A 20,038-nucleotide genomic window follows, 5' to 3' on the forward strand; every position below is an offset into this window, starting at 1 on the left:
TTAAGAAATGATAAATTACAATAGTTTTGATCGGATTAATTTTTTATCCTCTATCAACAGCATTTATAACTTCAACATTAAAATTTTTAAAAATTAATTCTTTAAATTCAAAAAAATTATTCATGAAAACTTTCACAAAGTTAATTAGCAGAATTCGACCATCCTATAAAATTAATAATTAATCATATTAGAAATGTATAAAGAAAATTTTTAATTGTGAAAATAATTTTTACATTGCAGTTCTAAATTTTTAAAAAAAAACACACACACACATTAAGAAATATTTTTTATGTACAGATATTTGACTGATATTTGTTTTTATTCGGCATCGCCATTTTTTTCGCATGTTCTTAGCTGCAAAATTTTTGTAACTACAAATCATTGAAGACGACTATTTTACAAGTGATTCATAAGAAGGCGGCCATCAGTTTCATCCATCTAGATTTGGCTTTATTTCGCTATTCTGGCGCACACGCTTAAAATTTTAATGCGGCAGTCGATCTTGAGCTGATAGGAGGGTAGTTAATCGAAGGCAGGTGGTGTGAGATAATTATGGGGTTAAATCCAGGTAGGAACTTCCGAGGATGGATAGAGCTGTACCCTTAATTTTTCATAGCATTTTCCACTTTTGAGGAGTTTATCAATGTGCACCGTTAAATGCTCATAAACTAAAAGCATCTGAAATTTTTAATGAACAAAAAGTAGTTTTTTTTTGGAGGGGGAGGGGAGAAAAGTTATTAAAAATGTTCCGAAGTTTCAGAAAATATTTGGGAGAAACTAGTGTCTCTTATCTAAATCTTTTGATGTTACAGCTACAACTTGGTCATTCAAAAGTTCGCATTAGTAATGCTGAATGAAAAAAATGTTACTTTTCTGAAAGTTTCGAAGGGTCTCTCTTCTTTTAGACACTAGAGTACGTGGCTGCCAAAAAATTATACTTTTACTGTGAGTAGTTTTTCTTGCATATTTTATAACTGATGTTGAACAGCGAACCTAATTCTGAGCTTACTACAATCAATATTGAACTCCATAGCCTTGTAATTTAAACCCAACTCAGAAGATAAGAGAACTCTCAGATATATGACAACCCAACCCAGAAGGCAAGGGATGGCATGAATTGTAAACTTCTCAAAGAGGCCATAGTCTCCCTAGGAGAATGCCCCCCTAGTGTCACACATCCCCCAGGTGTTACATCCCCTAGTGTTACACATCCCCCAGGACATCCCCCTCCTCAGTGTGCGGCCGGCCCTATCGACCAGGTCAAGAAGGCCCCGTCGCGTCAGTTCCCCATATATCTGCAGAAAGTCCCGATCAACCAGCAGCTGCTTAAAAGAAGCGCCAAGGCAAAAAAGAAGGAGATTAGGACTAGTCGTGAGCAGGAACAAGGTTGGAAAGTCTTCTTCCCATTTTGAAACCTTAAACACTTAAGATTTCTTCCCTAGTGTGATATATAGGACCATTTTTATTGGATGCGAGTTTTTCGATTTCGAATGAAAGCGAGATTGGAATAAAATATTTCCTGCGAAAAATTTACCAACCGGTTTCTGTTAGCATTCACTTTTTTCGCATTCGAAAATTGCATCTAATGTAATTGGTTCTTTGGCAATCAAATTAGAGTTTTTTGTCAATGAACGATTGGTTGTCTCGCCTTTTTTAATCATCAATCACGAGTAGCGGTTAGTGCGAGGGTGGGTAAATGGGTAATAACTTAAATCAGTCTGCGAATGGACCGAGGGAATGCGGGATCAGTTTTTCTAAAACTGAACTACCATAAAGTGATCGACTTCGAACGCAGGTCGTTGGGCTACCAAAGCGGAGACCCCTTCAGCAGAGGTATCTCTATTTTCAAATTCTTATCACTGCTACCTCCTCCTACAACTACCTCCTTTTCTAATTTTTTGCCACTCAACTTTGTCGCAGTAGGAATCAAAATGCTCTTAAATTTAGGCGTAAATTTAGGCATTTCACAAAAATAATTAATAATTCTTAAATTTAGGCATTTCACAAAATGCTCTAAAATTTAGGCGTTAGTGAAACTTTACCAAGTATAATATTTTTTTAAATGAAAATTCGCAGCAGTTTCAGCACGACTTTAGGTTAAAATAAAAGCAGAAACAAGCACTTAAAAGCGTTTGAATCTAAATAAACAGTAGAAATGCAAAAGAAAAGTTCAATATTACCTTTCTTTTAGCCTGAATAACTTGTATTCCATATAATTGAATTTTCACTGTAACATAAAACATTTTTTGAACTTAAATAATTAATCACATTTTTTAGAATTTGAATTAATGTTTTTTTTTTTGCATAATTTATTATTTAGGGAAATATTTCGTGCTGACATGAACTTGTGTAATGATGGATAATAATTTTGCTACAAAAATATTGACTAAACTTAATGTTTTATCTCATGATTCTTTGTTTGGTAATAAGAAGATAATATTTAATTCAAGCGGTATTAAGGATTTGCCAGATGGATCATGTTTCAGTCGTATACTTAAGTTTGATTCTGATATCAATATTAACTGTGAATCAACAATTCGTGTATGTGAGGTAAATAATTTTAGTTTAATACTATAAAAGCAGGGGAGATTTCCGTATCGTGATCTGTGGCAGAATAATAGTCTTGACAACTTCCGGGCAGTGACCTGCGAGAAACTTAAAAAGAAAAAGAGAAGCAAAAAACATAGTGACCGAAAATATGGGAAAGGGACCAACTCGAAAAGTATAACTCGTAGCCAGGGGATATTTCCACATCGTGATCTTTCGCACCAGCCACAATCACCAAGGTGCCAAATAAATTTTAAGCTTGCAAGTTTTGTAAAAACAAACAAACATGTAGATGTTTGCCTAGTGGCTACGAGTTATACATTTTGAGTTGGTCCCGTTCTGTAATTTATTTTTTTAGTTTGTCGATGGCCGCAGCTCGGAAGTTGCCAAGACTTGGTGATCATTCTTCCACTGATCACGAGACGGAAATCTCCCTCGTAGTCACCCCTGAGCAAACATTTATATGTTTTTCTTAAAAAAAAGGTGCAAGTTTATCAAATTCATTTAGCACTTCAGCGATTGTAGTTGGTTTGATAGATCATGATACGGAAATAACCCCTGAAAGCTTATCAAAATCATGAATTTTTCACAATTTCTAGAGGATATTTCCGCATTTGTAATCTGTTGTTCCATAAGGATTTTTAACTTGCAAACTTTTAAAAGAAATATATGTAGAAGTTTGCCCAGGGATGGCTACCAGTTACACCCTTCGAGTTGGTTCTTTTGTATGATGTTTAATTTCTGAGTGGCAGCTTCCCAGAATTTGCCAAGACTTGATGATTATTCTGCCTCAGATCATGCTGAGGAAACTTTTCCAAATTACAATTTGTGTGTTCATATATAATATATATATTTTTAGTTTTGTACTCTTTATGATTCAGGGACAGTAGTGACTAGGGCTTAGGAAACACGAATGCAGGGTTGACATTGGTGACTAATAAATTTTGAGTGGCAACTATATTTTTAGATTTTCAATCTGACATTATTTTGTAGTTCAGTATTTTTCTGAAAAAAATTGGTCTGTTAATTGAGCTTGAGCATAATTTTTTTCCATTCTTACTTGTGTTTTTGATATATTCTAAAAAAAAATCCCATTTTTTCTTTATCTTTGCATTGTTGCATATTTCTCAAAGTCTTGTTTTCGAATTTTGTAATATAATTTAGAATACATCATATCATCATCACTGGAAACCCCTGGTTCAGAAGCACTTGGCCTACTCTGGACTGTCATGCCATTATTGATGATGATGAAGCTTTGTTTTAACTTTTTAAAAATATCAATTCAAGCATCTAAATTCTGATTATACTGAGAATTTTGAGAAAAATTATCCAAATTCAATCATATTATTATACTTACATTTGCTTAAAGATTTTTTTTAAATAAAAAGAGAAGGTGTAAATGAACAAACTTAACATAAAAGTAAGCTACCAAAATGCTATTATTAAATTGCACAGCCTAATATTTTTAAAAAAAAAGAATTAACAAATAATTTTTTTTGATGCCTAATTATTTTTCATAAATAGATTGTGTTCAAAACGATGCGATAATGCTCGGCAAAGAATCGCAAAATTACCGAAGTTCCATTGAAAATATTTTTTTTTTCATTCATGTAGATTATTTTCACTAGAAAAAGAAGAACAAAAATGCAAAACTAAACTGGGTACATCATGTTCAACACTCTGGTGCTCAATCAAATATAAAGCCATGATTTTTTATGAAGAAACCAACTGCATCTTTGTCAAGGGGTGCCTGTAACAGTGAATCACTAGTGGAACATTGGCTGGAAATCTTTACATATATATATTGAAGTGTTTTTTGGCTGCATTAATCAGATTTCACATGCATTAAGAAAAAGGAAAGTTACTATATCAGCGTGAGGCTGGGATAACCTGGTTGGTAGAGAACTGGGCCCATGTCCAAGAGGTTGTGGGTTCAATCTCTGCTGGTCGAAGTCTCCCCATGTAGTAAATAGTGACTGGTGCACATTAAATTAATTGGATCACAAAGTCCCCCATGTTTCCTTAACAAATCACCTGTGGGGATTCTGATCCATGAGTTTCCTTGTCTTCTGGATCTGGTTCAAAATTACAAGGTTACGGAGTTGAACATTAGTAGTCGTAAACCCAAAATTGGGTCGGCTGTTCAATGGCAGTTATAAAATAAAATAAAATATCAATATGGAGACAGTGGGTTAAATTGATATTTCTCGCTATATTCCCCAGTCATACTAAGGTACAGCATATGTGGCATACCAATTCTCCTCTAAACAAACTGAAATGATGAAAACTCACCCGGGTAAACAGGTTTTAAACCTACTTATACTCACTCCACTTTTTTCATTCTCTCTCATGCTAATCTGGATTATTATTTTTTTTACAACATAACTTTTTAATTATGTGAACTGTCTATTTTATAGTACATTCAACTTCCTTGACTTTAAGTTTTTTTCTTTATTTCCTGTTATTTGCTAGATGAATAATTTAATTTATTTTTTCTCATTCAATTTAGAAATATGGCATGTGTTACTCTTAACTTTAAAGGATGCACATGCTATAGTATATATTATGTATATCCAATATCCTTAATAATTAGCAACAAAAATATATACAAGGTATATTTATTGTTCTTTGTATTTATATTGAAAATTTGCTTTAAATATCTGACTATAAGGTTTTGGATAAGGGGACAGAAGAGTTTTTTTATGCACTCAGATCTAGCTGTTAGTCAATATTTATGATATAATAAACTTATTGCTTTTAAAATGTGTAATGTTTTAATAGATTTTCAAAAAGAAAAATTCATTGTAAGAAAAATAAATTGAATGAAGGCAAGGGACACAAATGTCACACTTTGGGGAGAATTTGTTCTCACATTTATAAATTTTTTAAATGAAATGTTACTATTCTTTTACAAAAAAAGTCCATGTTCCCAGATGGAAAAGGGGGACAACTATCTATGCCGTCGAAAACATGCATATTTTCATTTTTATATTTTATTAAATGCTGTATTTTTGTAGTTTTTAAAAAAAAAATAAAAAAATTCCTGATGTCTTAAGGTTTCTTTTAAATTTCTTAGTATGTAGGAAGCTTTCATGTGTCAGGGAGTGATCAAAATGAACGAACAGAGTTTGTTAGAGTTCAGCTGAAGCATTTAAGGGTATATTTATTTTAATTTTATTTGTATTATTTTATCATGTTTTGGTTTGTAAAGGTCATGTTTTGGTTTGGTTTGTAATTCTACTTTTTATTTAATGATATATTTTTTTCCGGCTTTGTCTAGTGATTAAAAAGTTTTTTTTCATAAAGAAAGCAATTTTAAGTAATTTTAATGCAATTTTTGCACAAAAATGTACTCATTAATTAATCTTGCATTAAAAATTCAATTGCATTGAAAAATTTTATTATTATTATTTTTTTCATGAGCTTTATATTGTAATATGACTTATTATGACGCCCGGTCTCGGTCCTCTGTGACCTGTCCGCTCATAACAAGGTATCCCTGCATTGGGTACCAGGACATATGGGTATCGGTGGAAGTGAGCTAGCTGATGAAGCAGCACGGGCTGGCTCTAATGCAATTTTCTGGGGCCCTGAACCTGCGCTGGGAATTTCTCCCTCCTCATTTAGGGCAACCATTTTCAAGCTCTACGGCAAGATCGCCCATGAGCAATGCCGCGCTGCTGACGGTCAGAGACAAGCTAAGGAGCTGAATCGAGACTGTCCTAGTGTACGTCAAAAAGAGCTCTTAAAGCCTAATAGAAACAGTATAAGGAGCAGCGTAGGTCTTCTTACTGGTCACTGTATCCTCAGGAGACACCTAAACATTATGGGAATAGAATCCAATTCTTTTTGTCGGGGATGTCATCTAGAAGAAGAGACATCACAACACATACTTTGTGATTGTGATGTCTATTCTGCTCAAAGATTTGAGCATCTAGGGCAACATTGCGTCAATGCCTGGGAACTGCAAGATGTTCCTGTAAGGTGCTTGCTGAACTTTATTTCAGCTATAGGGCTTTTTTGCTAATCACGACTAGGGTTTGGGTAAAATAGACCTCTGGTCAATGTGCCCTGCTCGTCAGTCTATGACGCCCGGTGGCTGAGCGGTAGGTCTTCGCGCTGTCGTGCCACAGGTCCCTGGCTCGATCCTCGGGCCGGGCAAGGTTGACTAAGCTTTTCATCCCTTCAGTGGGTCGATAATTGAGTACCAAGCATGCTTGGGAAGTAAACACTGGGGGTTCTGCGTTCAGCTGACCACCTGACCAGAACATCTGCTCCTGCACCCCAGAGCCCAAGGTCAAGAAAACTGAGATGGGCACAGTAGGTCTTGGCCCTCTAGGGCTGTCGTGCCGCTGAGTTTAGTTTATTTTATGACTTATTATGTCATTGCACTGATAATAGTAATTGTAATTAATTGGGAATTTAGATATGAGTATAATTATGTTTAATTTATTATATCTTATTATTCTTACAGATAATAAGATATAATACATTCAGAAATAGATAATAAGATATAATAAATTCAGAAANCCTGTCCACTCATAACAAGGTATCCCTGCATTGGGTACCAGGACATATGGGTATCGGTGGAAATGAGCTAGCTGATGAAGCAGCACGGGTTGGCTCTAATGCAATTTTCTGGGGCGCTGAACCTGCTCTGGGAATTTCTCCCTCCTCATTTAGGGCAACCATTTTCAAGCTCTACTGCAAGATCGCCCATGAGCAATGGCGCGCTGCTGACGGTCAGAGACAAGCTAAGGAGCTGAATCGAGACTGTCCTAGTGTACGTCAAAAGGAGCTCTTAAAGCTTAATAGAAACAGTATAAGGAGCAGCATAGGTCTTCTTACTGGTCACTGTATCCTCAGGAGACACCTAAACATTATGGGAATAGAATCCAATTCTCTTTGTCGGGGATGTCATCTAGAAGAAGAGACATCACGACACATACTTTGTGATTGTGATGTCTATTCTGCTCAAAGATTTGAGCATCTAGGGCAACATTGCGTCAATGCCTGAGAACTGCAAGATGTTCCTGTAAGGTGCTTGCTGAACTTTATTTCAGCTATAGGGCTTTCTTGCTAATCATGACTAGGGTTTGGGTACAATAGACCTCTGGTCAATGTGCCCTGCTCGTCAGAGCTGCCCAACCTCTAAGTCTATGACGCCCGGTGGCTGAGCGGTAGCGCTTCGCGCTGTCGTGCCACAGGTCCCTGGTTCGATCCTCGGGCCGGGCAAGGTTGACTAAGCTTTTCATCCCTTCAGTGGGTCGATAATTGAGTACCAAGCGTGCTTGGGAACTAAACACTGGGGGTTCTGCGTTCAGCTGACCACCTGACCAGAACATCTGCTCCTGCACCCCAGAGCCCAAGGTCAAGAAAACTGAGATGGGCACAGTAGGCCTTGGCCCTCTAGGGCTGTCGCGCCGCTGAGTTTAGTTTAGTTTATGACTTATTATGTCATTGTACTGATAATAGTAATTGTAATTAATTGGGAATTTAGATATGAGTATAATTATGTTCAATTTATTATATCTTATTATTCTTACAGATAATAAGATATAATAAATTCAGAAATAGATAATAAGATATAATAAATTCAGAAATAGATAATAGAATATAATAAATTCAGAAATATAAACTTACAGATAATAAGATATAATAAAGATTCTTATTAATCTAACAGTTTATTATATCTCACAGAAACAGAATAACAAACAATATGCATGCACTTCTTTTTAAAATTGATTTAATATGAGATGCATAATGTATTTACTGTGTGTGAAATGAAGCTAAGTTAATAAGAAAGGTAACAGAGGTACAACTCACAAGAATTAAATTAAATGTGTAGGACAGAATTTTTAGGCTAAAAAAACTACTCATAATATTTTTTATTTGAGAAAATAAAATAAATACAATAAAAAGTTTCTTTAACAAATATTTGATATGAGTTACTCATTTTCAATTATCAAATTTTTCAAAATAGCGATTAAAAATGTTTGACACTAGAATAGTTCATGTAATTTATAAAAATTTAAACTTAAAATTTTTTCCCTTCAATTCTGAGATGACCTTCTTAATTGATTGCCCTGTTAATTGATTTAAATACTTTCCTCTAGAACAAAGCAGTTAATTTAGTTTTTTATATCAAGAAATGGTAATTTGATTAATACCATTTTAATCTCCTGCAGAAGTTCAAACAATCTTATAATATGCTTACTCATCCACTTACTTTTTGTAAAATGTATTTAATATTTGTTTTACATTAGGATGCAGGACCAAAACGAAGTGTTCTCCTGGTTATTTCACCAACTGGGATCAAAGTTTGCACTTTGGATGGGAAGGTAAGTAGTAACTGAACTGTGCTTTTATTTTTTAAATTAGCTACAATATAGATTTTGTTATTTTAACTACAAGCAATTCATAGGTATTTTTCAATTTAAACTCTTTGTTTTCTGCTTTTAAAAATTATTAATAAGAATAATTTAGTTTATCATTGTTAAGAGTATTAGAATTTAACACTTTTTTGTTTTGTTTAATATAAACTTATTTGTATAACTTAAACTGTCTCAATTATTTTTTAAAATGTGTATTTTTTATTTGCTTCACTACATGAAACATATCTTGTTTATACATAGCTTTCAGTAAGGATTTATTTAAGTGAGTATTTATTTATTTATTTTCTTCAGAACTCTGAAATTGCTTGCTTGTCTCTGGGTTTAACTTTTTTCTTTTTTTTTTAATTTACAAATTCTTTTTTAATTTGTCACCTTACCTTTTATAAAATAAATTCTTAAAACACTTTTATCATTTGAACTTTCTCCTTGCAGGAATTTAAAATTTTTCAATTTCTATCAACTTTTTTTGATTTGTAATCTATGTGACAATAAGTTTTGTAGAATATATTTAAACTGTTAAAGGTTTATAGTGTATCATGTATTTTGTGTTGAATATTCTTTTCCTCCCCATAAAAATATTTTTAGGTTTCATAATTTTTTCTACTCTTATATTCATATATGCATTGGCAATAAAATATTTTTTCTCACAAAGAAGTGAGTGTGTGTTTTTAAATTTTTTAATCACATTTTGCGCACTGTTTGTGATATTTTTGGCATCTCAACTTAATTTACTGTATCAAGTTGAAAAGTGTTATTTAATAGATCAGAAAGCTGTTTAAAAACACTTAATTATGAAACCAAATAGGAATAACATATCATGCTGGGATATTTGCATACGATGAATATGTCTCTGAGGATAATATTAAAACTCAGAATAGGAAAGTTGTCTTGATTTAAGGTTCAAAAATATACCAATTATTCAAAAGCTCAAAAAAGGGTGTGCTGTTGACAATTGATGACAAATACCATCAGTGAGATGCTGAAAAAAAAAGAATAAGAAATAAACTATGAATCAAGCACATAGAAACTAGTAGACTAATGCAAAACAAACAAAAAACAGGGAATTCTAATTACATTTAAGGAAAAGAGAAGAAAAATATTTTAAGCTATATAGACTTATTTTTTTTAGTTAATCTTCCAGAAACACCCATCATTTTCACTCTGTTATTTAATTTATGCATTAGTTAAAGAAAAATTTAATAAAATTTAAAAAGTAGTAGTTAGGCTTAATTGATTTTTGAAATAAAATACCTGCAGTTTTATTCTGCAAGGATTTAGGAGGGTTAATATATTGTTGTGAGTGAATGATGCAACACACTAATCACAAATTTTATAACAATACTGTAGCAATATTCATTACAAAAAATCAGTTTAATATTTATTTTCTGAATTCTATATTTTAGCAATCTAAAATTATAAATACAAGTTTATAAACTTGTTTCTCATTTTCTCAGAAATAATTTTTTTATTTTAATTCAATAGTGGAGACAACTAAAAGAGTGACATGTATTTTCGTTGCATACGATAAATATAAATATAAAAATAATTATTTCGTTTTTATTATTTTTAAAATGCATTCTAATGCTTAAATCTTAATCCAATCGTAAAGTACATTGGAGACAATGAAGTGAATATTTTTGTGAGAATGACCCAAATAGTAAATACATATAATACTGATCTAAAAGATGAATAAGTTTCTAGGCAACCTGTTCTGGGTAATTTTGAAGTTTTTTATCTAGTCAAACAAAGGATATTATTAACAACAAATAATAAAGTGCAGATTGGTTTGTTTTCTATTTTTAAAATAAAGTTGAAAAATTGTATTATAAAAAACTGTAATTATGATAATGATTTTAAATATATTTCAATCTAGTGTTCCAATGTTTTCATAATAGCAAAAGAATGTTCTTCAGTGTTATAAGAAATTTTGCTTCAGACCAATCTATTCCTTATCAACCTGCCTTTGTAAGTGGCAATTTTCATGGTTCAAAAGACCATTTCTGAACTGCTACTTCATTACTATTAAGTATTAATTGCAAAATTATATATAAAACATACTTTATCTTGAGTAAGAAAAAGTGTTGAAAATTGAATTAAAGCTTGAGATAGAAAGTTTGATCTTGAGGATGTTCTTTTTTTTGTTTTTAGTATAAGATATATATGACGCCCGGTGGCTGAGCGGTAGCAATTCGCGCTGTCGTGCCACAGGTCCCTGGTTCGATCCTCGGGCCGGGCAAGGTTGACTCAGCCTTTCATCCCTTCAATGGGTCGATAAATGAGTACCAAGCATGCTTGGGAACTAAACACTGGGGGTTCCGCGTTCGGCTGACCACCTGACCGGAACATCTGCTCCTGCACCCCAGAGCCCAAGGTCAAGAAAACTGAGATGGGCACAGTAGGCCGTCGCCCTCTATGGGCTGTCGCGCCACTGAGTTTAGTTTTATAAGATATATATTTAATCAGCTGTCTTTTTTAGGAAAATTATAATTATAAAGAAAAGTGTATTATCACTTAAGCTATAGTGCATCTTTAGAAATAATAATATTTTTAATGTTTAATGTCTACAATTTATAAAAAAATGATTTAATATATCTCTCTCTTTAGAGTGTCCTAATGGCTCATGCTTTACGTCGAATCTCATTTGCAACATGTGATCCAGAACATCATCAATTTTCTTTTCTTGCCCGTGAGCCTAATGGACCTTACAATCTACAATTTTGTCACTCATTTTTGGCTAAAGATTTAAAAGTAGTAAGTGTTATTTAGCTTCCATTTTGATTCCCTCATTATGCACTGGTGTTCAGTGAACTTTATACTTTATATCGTTATATTTAGACATCTCAAATTAAAAAAAATATGTAAAGTAGTACAGTGACAGAGTTCAGGAGTAATAGTTATACTTATCAATCTAAGTTATACTAAGAGAAAAAGTTTTACTAATCAATTTTAAATATCCAATTTTTTCCAATAAAGGACCAGATAAATACAAATTTAAATATAATATGAAATTTCTGTAAATAAAAACTTTCTATAAATAAAAAAAATGTTTTAGACTGTAAATAGCTTTCATATAGGATACCAATGCAAACATGTCATAGGTAGAGTACTATCAACACATAATGATATCATTCACAAGTATTGCAGCGTATAGATTTGGCACTTTTAATAAATAATCCTTCAGGCATATTAAAATTCAAGTTTCAAAGTTAATAGTTTCTAAGAAGATTTATATATATAGGAAAGGATTTGTATGGTTTTTCACAAAAAAGTAAGAAATAATTTATTCATTGTAACTCATAAGAATTGAGTTGATATAGTCTGAATAAGTTTTCGAGATGCGATGTTCATATTATACCAAATACATGCCAATTGTTAAAACACCTGCAAATTACAAATTTTTAGAAACCGGAAATTCTAAATTCTTACTTGCTGACAATTTCACTTATCTTGGTTCAAATATTAATGCCTTAAACGATATAAGCACAGAAATAAAGAGACACATTAGAGCAGCTAATCGATGCTTCATGGCTTAAGTACATTTCTAAAGTCAAAATTAATTGAATGATGAACAAAGATAATGCTATATATATAAAACTATGATTAGACCTGTCTTAACTTATAGATCTGAAACACAGTCTTTAACTAAATCAGTAGCAAACCTGCTTGTTATTTTTGAAGGAAAAGCCTTGAGAAAAACTTTCGTTGGTATGAATGTGGATGGCTTATGGAGAGGACATAATTTCGGGCTATATAGCTATTCAAAGAAGCTGATATCAACAAATATATCAGAATAAGTAAATTAAAGATTGCTGCTCACGTCTGTCGAATGGACCCTTCTTCCTTGACATTTAAGATTTTTAATTACAAACCAATGGGAACTAGAGTTAGAGGTAGAGGCCTAAGATCGAATGGCTTCAATTTGACGAAGAGGGTTTTAAAATCCTAAGAATCTATCTTGAGAAAAATCTCAAAGAAAAGAGCAGAATGGAGGAAGGTTCTGGCCCACAAAGGGCTATCATGCCAATAGAAGAAGATTTTCATTTTATGTAAAGTTTGGTTTAAAATGTGCTTTAAGAATTTCTTATAAAATTTTTAAAGAAAGCAGATAAAAAGTAGGTGGTTTGTTTCATGATATTATTGTTATTCGAAAACCAGATCTCTGTGTCAGAGAGGAGACAAAATACTGAATACAATAAAAAAAAGTTAAAAATAGCATTTATACAAAATAAATCTGTGACTTTATATAAATTGAAGAAAAATATAATTTACTACCACTTACTTAAATGATTCTACAGTGCATGTCTAATTGTTAACTTTATATGGTTTTTTTAAAAAATGTTCTTTCTAACATTAAAATTCAGTTTTATTTTCCACTAAAATAGATTCAAAAACATTATTTAATATTACATTCAGGCATATTTTCTCTACATACAAGTTATTTTGATTGCTGCTTTCAAACTAAGTGATAGAGCAATTTTAAAGTGTATGGTGCCATTTCAAAGTTTGTCTCTTGTAGAAAATATTAATGTTTTTTTTCTGAAATTATAAATTTCATGATGCAAATAAACTAATTTCTGAATCATCCTGTTTAGCATTAAACTTCAATCACATTTTTATCTAAAATTTGAACTTTTAATTTGCACTAAATTAAAATTGCAGCTTAATTTTGAAGTACATGACATTTTAAAGGATTGACTCTAGTAGAATATATTGATGTTCCAAAAATATGTGTTTTGTTATACATATGCATGAAATAAATTTCTAATGGGTTTTTTGTAATGTTAAAAATTTTGTCGTTTCTACAAAATATGAGACTTGTAAATCAAATTTTAGACAAAGTTACATTTCAACAATGAAATATGTGTCATCCTTTTTAAAAATGACTTTTTTGGAAGATGAGATCCAAAAACATGCGAAATTATTATATTTTTGACAGCAACAAAAAACAGTTAATCTTGGATTATAAAACTTGTCTTCTAAGTCAACAAAATTTCATTTAAGATCGAGTCTGATTTTTCCTCTCATGCCAACCTTTGAAGCCTGATACTCATAAACTACAAGTTTTGTGTTGTTCACACAGTATGAAGTCATGTTGATAAAAATCGTAGTCATTTTTTAATTTATTATGATTTTATCAATTTTAGTTAAAATAACTTTATTATTTAAAATTCTTTAACTTAAAATTCTAAACACCAAAATGAAAAAAAAGAGGTTTATTTTTTAAAGTTTAATTTAATTGCATTTTTTAAATTATATTTTTGATCATTCAGCGTCCTTTTGACTGGCTGGGGCATATAAAGCATTTATTGCTACTATTCAGCCTGAATAAATTTTTAGACTGTGTTAAATGGTTACTTCCATCATTTGTGCATCTTATAGCACCTTCTCAAAGGAAAATCTTGATTAAGTTCTGAAATTTTTAAGAATATCTATTTCCCAAATTAAATTTAAGTTAAATGTAATCATAATAAATGCATTTATTATGATTACATTTAACTTAAATTTAATTAATAGTATATTTATAACTAATTAATAGTTAATAGTATAGTATATTTTAACTTAAATTTAATTAATAGTATATTTATAACTAATTAATAGTTAATAGTATAGTGTATTTTAACTTAAATTTAATTAATAGTAATAACTTAAATTTAATTAAAGCTCTATCTTATATTTAATTCAGGAATATTATATAAAGACCTAACAAAATTTAACGAATTTCATGCCAAAATTAGATGAGTTTAAGATGATGCTATTATGGAAAATGAAACAATGCCGTTAATGTTTTTTAAAATGATAGATACTTGAGATCTTGTTTCTTTTGAATTGTATTCTTATGTTTTTGTTTCTTTATTTTGAGCTATATTCTTTTTTTTTCTATACTAATTTTTTAAAAAGAAAATATTTTCTTTTTTAAAAATTAATATAGAAAATCATAGGTCTAAATTTTAATTCCTTCGAGATGCTGACTATTAAAACAAGTATACAAGACATATACAAGAATTAATCTTGATCATCAACAATGATCAATTTTAATTTAATTTTTAAAATGATTTCAGTTTCAAATTCACCCATCTAACATTAAGTAACTTATTTTAAACGAACATAAAAAATTGTCTGTGCAAGTTTTTCATTATGCTATTCATGCAGCATTATTTTCTATAAAAACAAATATAGATATTTTATCATGTTAAAATTTAAAAAAATTTTGTTATGTTGAACTGAAAAAAAAAATAAACTTAATATTCACATTTATGTGAAAATATGTTATTTTTTTGTAAGTTTACATCTAATTCAACTCTAACAATTCTTTTTAACTCTAATTAATTCTATGTAATTGCTTATACAGTGTGCAAAATAAGGAAATGGGTCAACCAAAACTCTTAATCTAATGATAAGATTTTTGTTTACTAACATGTAATTTTAATCATTTAAAGGATTAGCCTTAAATAATTATTTGTGCAAACGATATTTTTTGATTACGAACTATAAAAACGTACTTTTTCTGAATAAACACTCTTTTTCCAATGGATTTTAAGTATTGATCCTCAAATAATAAAAGTAGCTGCAGTTCAGAAAATATGGTCCCATAATTTATTCAGGGGAATGATCAAATGTTTCACCCTTTTTATGTTAATTTTGCTTTCTATGTGTTTATCAATTTTGCTGGAACTATTTAAGCTAATCTGAAAGTTTTAATTCAGAATTATAAAGCTTGTTTTTTGAATGATAGCTGATAACATGATTGCTTGTACATTGCACAAAATAGAGAACTGGATCAACCGAGACTCTTAATCTATTGATAAGATTTTTGTGTACTAACATGTAATTTTAATTATTTGAAGGATTAGACTTAAATATTATTTTGCGCAGGTGATATTTCAAATTGCAAACTATGAAAACATACTTTTTTTTGTATAAACACCCGTTTCCGACTGATTTTAATTATTGAATCTCAATTAACGGCATTAGCCGCAATTTGGAAAATACTATCCTAATTTTTAATTCAGGAAAACGATCAAATATTTAACCTTTTTAATGTTAATTTAGCTCTCTATGTCTTTAGCAATCCTGCTGGAACTATTTAAGCGAATATGAAAGTTTTTGCATACAAATGTAAGACTTATTTTTTAAAAGATAATTCTATGAAAAGAATAATTTTAGTATTTTTTCATTAATTTAATAATAATTGAGAAATTTTTAGATTATAAGGATTTAAAAATTTACACTATTTAAAATCATGTTATTAGTAGTAGAAAAATTTGAAATTTGGAAGAATAGATTAAATAAATTTCTGGGTAATTACATTTCATAAAGTGCAGTAGATTTAATTTTTTTATTTCTCGAGAACTTGGATTGATACCTTTCACATTTAGGATTTTGTTTTTTATAATTACGTAGTTGGAAAAATTCATTATCATAAAAGTTTATATATCTAATAACTAAAATTTTTATGTTTATTAACTTCAATTATAATTTTAAAAAAATACTTTTTTTTTATGAAACGTGCGTACTTCATAAAAATGAGAGTTTTGAATGCGAGCAAAAACCTTGAAATCGTTTTAATTGTTCCAGAGATATGGTGGAATACGCAAAAAGTAGATAACAATTCGATGTTTAAACTTTAGACCTCTCTCCTGACTAAACTAATGGGACCTATTTCTCATATTGCGGCTACCTCCCCTATTTTGATAGTCAAGAATCTTAATCCATCAAAGCTTTGTTTATATAGAAAAAAGTACATTTCTGTTAGGGATGCAACGAATATTCGGCCACTATTCGGTATTCGGCCTATTCGGCCCTTTTGCAGAATATTCGGCCTAGCCGAATAATGAAGTATATGCTATTATTAATTATGCAGCTATTATTAATTATTTAGATTTGTGAAAGCCTTATTGTTGGCATCAAGATATTTAAAATATTACAAAAAATACATCAAGTTGTTAAATTTTTTTTAAAATATAGAAAGTTTAAAAAAGAAAATTTGTTAATTTTTATTTCATTTTTAATCTAAAATTTGAAAATTACTTTAATTACAAAATTACAATCAAAAAAGAAATTTTTTGAAGTAAGTATTCGGTATGCAGACTAAAATTTGGCCGAATACTCTGTATTCGGCCCCATCACTATTTGTTACATCACTAATTTAAAAAAGTCTTTTACTCCAATTGCGTTCAAATTTGTATTAATGCTAATTGGGATGCTGGATTTTATTAAATTATTTCTTTCTTAGGTGTTTGTTGTAAATGAGCAAAAAAAACTTTTGATCTTATGATAGAATATTTACGTTCTAGAACTCAATCTTAATGATTTAAGGGGGTAACCTCAAATATGCTAATACATTTGTGCAGATATTTCAAAATGAAACATAGCGTACTTTCTCTGAATAAACATACCTTTTTTCAACAAATTCAAATTTCTGACCCTCAAAATAAGAAGGGTTTTGCAATCTGAGAAATATTATCCCAATAGTTTGGTCAGGAGAGTGGTCCAGAGTTAGGTTATTAATGTTCATTTTACTTTTAGCATATTTACCAATCCATATCCAAAAATATTTTACCCACAGTTAAAACAAATTTATTTATCAAGATGAATTCCATACTAAATATAACTTCAAAAAAATACTTACTATTTTTTTAATTTTATTTAGTAATAGTATAAAAAATTTTGAATTGTAAGGTACACAATTTTTTACATCATTTTAAAAAAAGCAATTTTAAATGGATAAATACAAACATTGAGCAAAATCAGTGAAATAGTTTCTGATAAATCGAATTTAGAAAATGCTGTATTTTTAAAATTAGATTTCTCGGGAATTATTTGACAGATTTCACTCAAATTTTGCCATTTAAAATTACATTTTCAAATGTATACTCTACAATTCAAAATTTTTTTTAACTCTTACTTAATAAAATATAGTAAATTTTACTTTTAAGTTATATTTTGAACAGAATTATCTTTGGCTTAATCAAATTTTACAATCACTTGCAAAATCTTATTAATTNCTAATAAAATGTACGTACTTTAAGGGGGGAGTAAGACCTTATGTACGGTAAAGTACAAAAGGGGGGAGGGGTTAAAATTTCTCCATTTTTTTGTACGTACTTTTTGAACGGCCCCCATTGAATTATAATTAGATTTATATTTCAAAGGAGGAGTTATTTTTAGAATCTTGTCCCTCTTTCACTTCTATATTAGGAAGCATTAAATGATTATCAATGATGCGTAAAGTTACAAACTATGCACTGACTGAGCCTTTTCACCTCTAAATCTGTAAGTATTTAATGTGAGAACGATTGTTTTCGCATGTCTCTTGCTGAATAATGTGTTCCATAAAAGATCTGCCGGAACCATCCGGAGTTTTGTCCACACCCCCTCCCTTGTGGAGTGGGAATGTGAACTGTTGTAACCACCAGCCTACCTTCAAATAAACCTTTTTAGAACTTATAATGGCTTACGACTGAATCATTCAAGCTGAATACAACAATGATAGCAGGGATGTAGCCCTTTTGTTACATATATATATATATATATATATATATATGTAACAAAAGGGCTACATCCCTGCTATCATTGTTGTATTCAGCTTGAATGATTCAGTCGTAAGCCATTATAAGTTCTAAAAAGGTTTATTTGAAGGTAGGCTGGTGGTTACAACAGTTCACATTCCCACTCCACAAGGGAGGGGGTGTGGACAAAACTCCGGATGGTTCCGGCAGATCTTTTATGGAACACATTATTCAGCAAGAGACATGCGAAAACAATCGTTCTCACATTAAATACTTACAGATTTAGAGGTGAAAAGGCTCAGTCAGTGCATAGTTTGTAACTTTACGCATCATTGATAATCATTTAATGCTTCCTAATATAGAAGTGAAAGAGGGACAAGATTCTAAAAATAACTCCTCCTTTGAAATATAAATCTAATTATAATTCAATGGGGGCCGTTCAAAAAGTACGTACACAAAAATGGCGAAATTTTAACCCCTCCCCCCTTTTGTACTTTACCGTACATAAGGTCTCACTCCCCCCCCCCTTAGAGTACGTACATTTTATTAGTATACCCCCCCTTTTTCATAAAAATTGAAATAATTATGTTTTAAATAAAATTAAATATTTAATTAAGTAGTGTGTAGGAAAAAGTCAAATTTAAATTTGGTGTATGCTTACAATGTACGTACTTTGTATAATACCTCCCCCCTCCCCATCTTACAAAACCGTACAAAATAGCAAATTAACTCCCCCCTTCGGGATGTACGTACTTTTTGAACGGCCCCTTACTTAATGTAAGTATACTTAATAATTTGACCGTTTTTTAATGTCTAGTGGTAATCGTAGACAATCAGAATCAAGCCGACTGAAAAAAAACTTAATAGGTTTATCTGTTGTTAGGTGGACTAAGAATATTCCTCTATAAGTGTGGAGGGCAATTTGCTGATTTTCAGGACTAATTTCACGCTTCCCCTAAGTCAAGTAAGATTTGGATTACGGCTAAAATAAGGGTGGTAAAAAAACAAACAAACTAAATGTTGGTCATTTGTGATCAACGAATACAATATAAAATTGGATTTTTATATATTTGGCGTAAAAATGCGAAGTGAGTCCCCAAATTTAATTTTCAGGATTATGTCCGAAATAAGGGTGGTCAAATGAAACAAAAATATTGTCATTTATGGTCAAAAAGTGGTCAAACGAATACATTTTGAATTTTTGATTTTCCTAATTTTCGGGGACTATCTTCGCATAGCTGACAGTTTTTACAATGGTGTAACTATGTGGCAGCAAATATTCATAGATTAGTTCTTTGAAGTTTGTTCCGTTAGAAAAGAGATGGCGCCACGGGATCAAAACGTTTCAAGGAAACTGTTTTGATTGCACAATAGATCTGTAGTACTCAACGCGGGGGAGTGGGCGATTTCTTTCTTCAATCAGGGAGCGATGAATATTCAAACGAAAATAGAAAAGAACAATTAAACGCGATCGGAGGTTGTATAAGTAGCGAACACCGTTGGCTGAAATTTCGTCACAATCGTGGTGATTTTTTTAGTTTTATAAAGAAAGAAGAAATAAATATCAAAATTACCTTATCCTAACGC

General features: G+C 30.9%; 1 protein-coding gene across 2 annotated transcripts in view; it reads left to right on the top strand.

Moving 5' to 3' along the window:
• Positions 1–2,110: 2,110 nt before the first annotated feature.
• The window catches only part of LOC107439278 (uncharacterized), a 107,981-nt gene continuing 90,053 nt past the window's right edge, over positions 2,111–20,038 (top strand). Inside the window, exons 1-4 of one of the 2 annotated variants that reach the window (XM_016051811.3) lie at positions 2,111–2,550; positions 5,624–5,704; positions 8,814–8,888; positions 11,547–11,693. In XM_016051811.3, the coding sequence (XP_015907297.2) occupies positions 2,353–2,550; positions 5,624–5,704; positions 8,814–8,888; positions 11,547–11,693 (501 nt within the window). In that variant the 5' untranslated portion in view covers positions 2,111–2,352. The remainder of the gene's footprint in view (positions 2,551–5,623; positions 5,705–8,813; positions 8,889–11,546; positions 11,694–20,038) is intronic. The other variant, XM_071187819.1, reaches the window with a different exon arrangement.

This window comes from Parasteatoda tepidariorum, chromosome X1, assembly GCF_043381705.1.
Source record: "Parasteatoda tepidariorum isolate YZ-2023 chromosome X1, CAS_Ptep_4.0, whole genome shotgun sequence".
Classification (NCBI taxonomy): domain Eukaryota; kingdom Metazoa; phylum Arthropoda; class Arachnida; order Araneae; family Theridiidae; genus Parasteatoda; species Parasteatoda tepidariorum.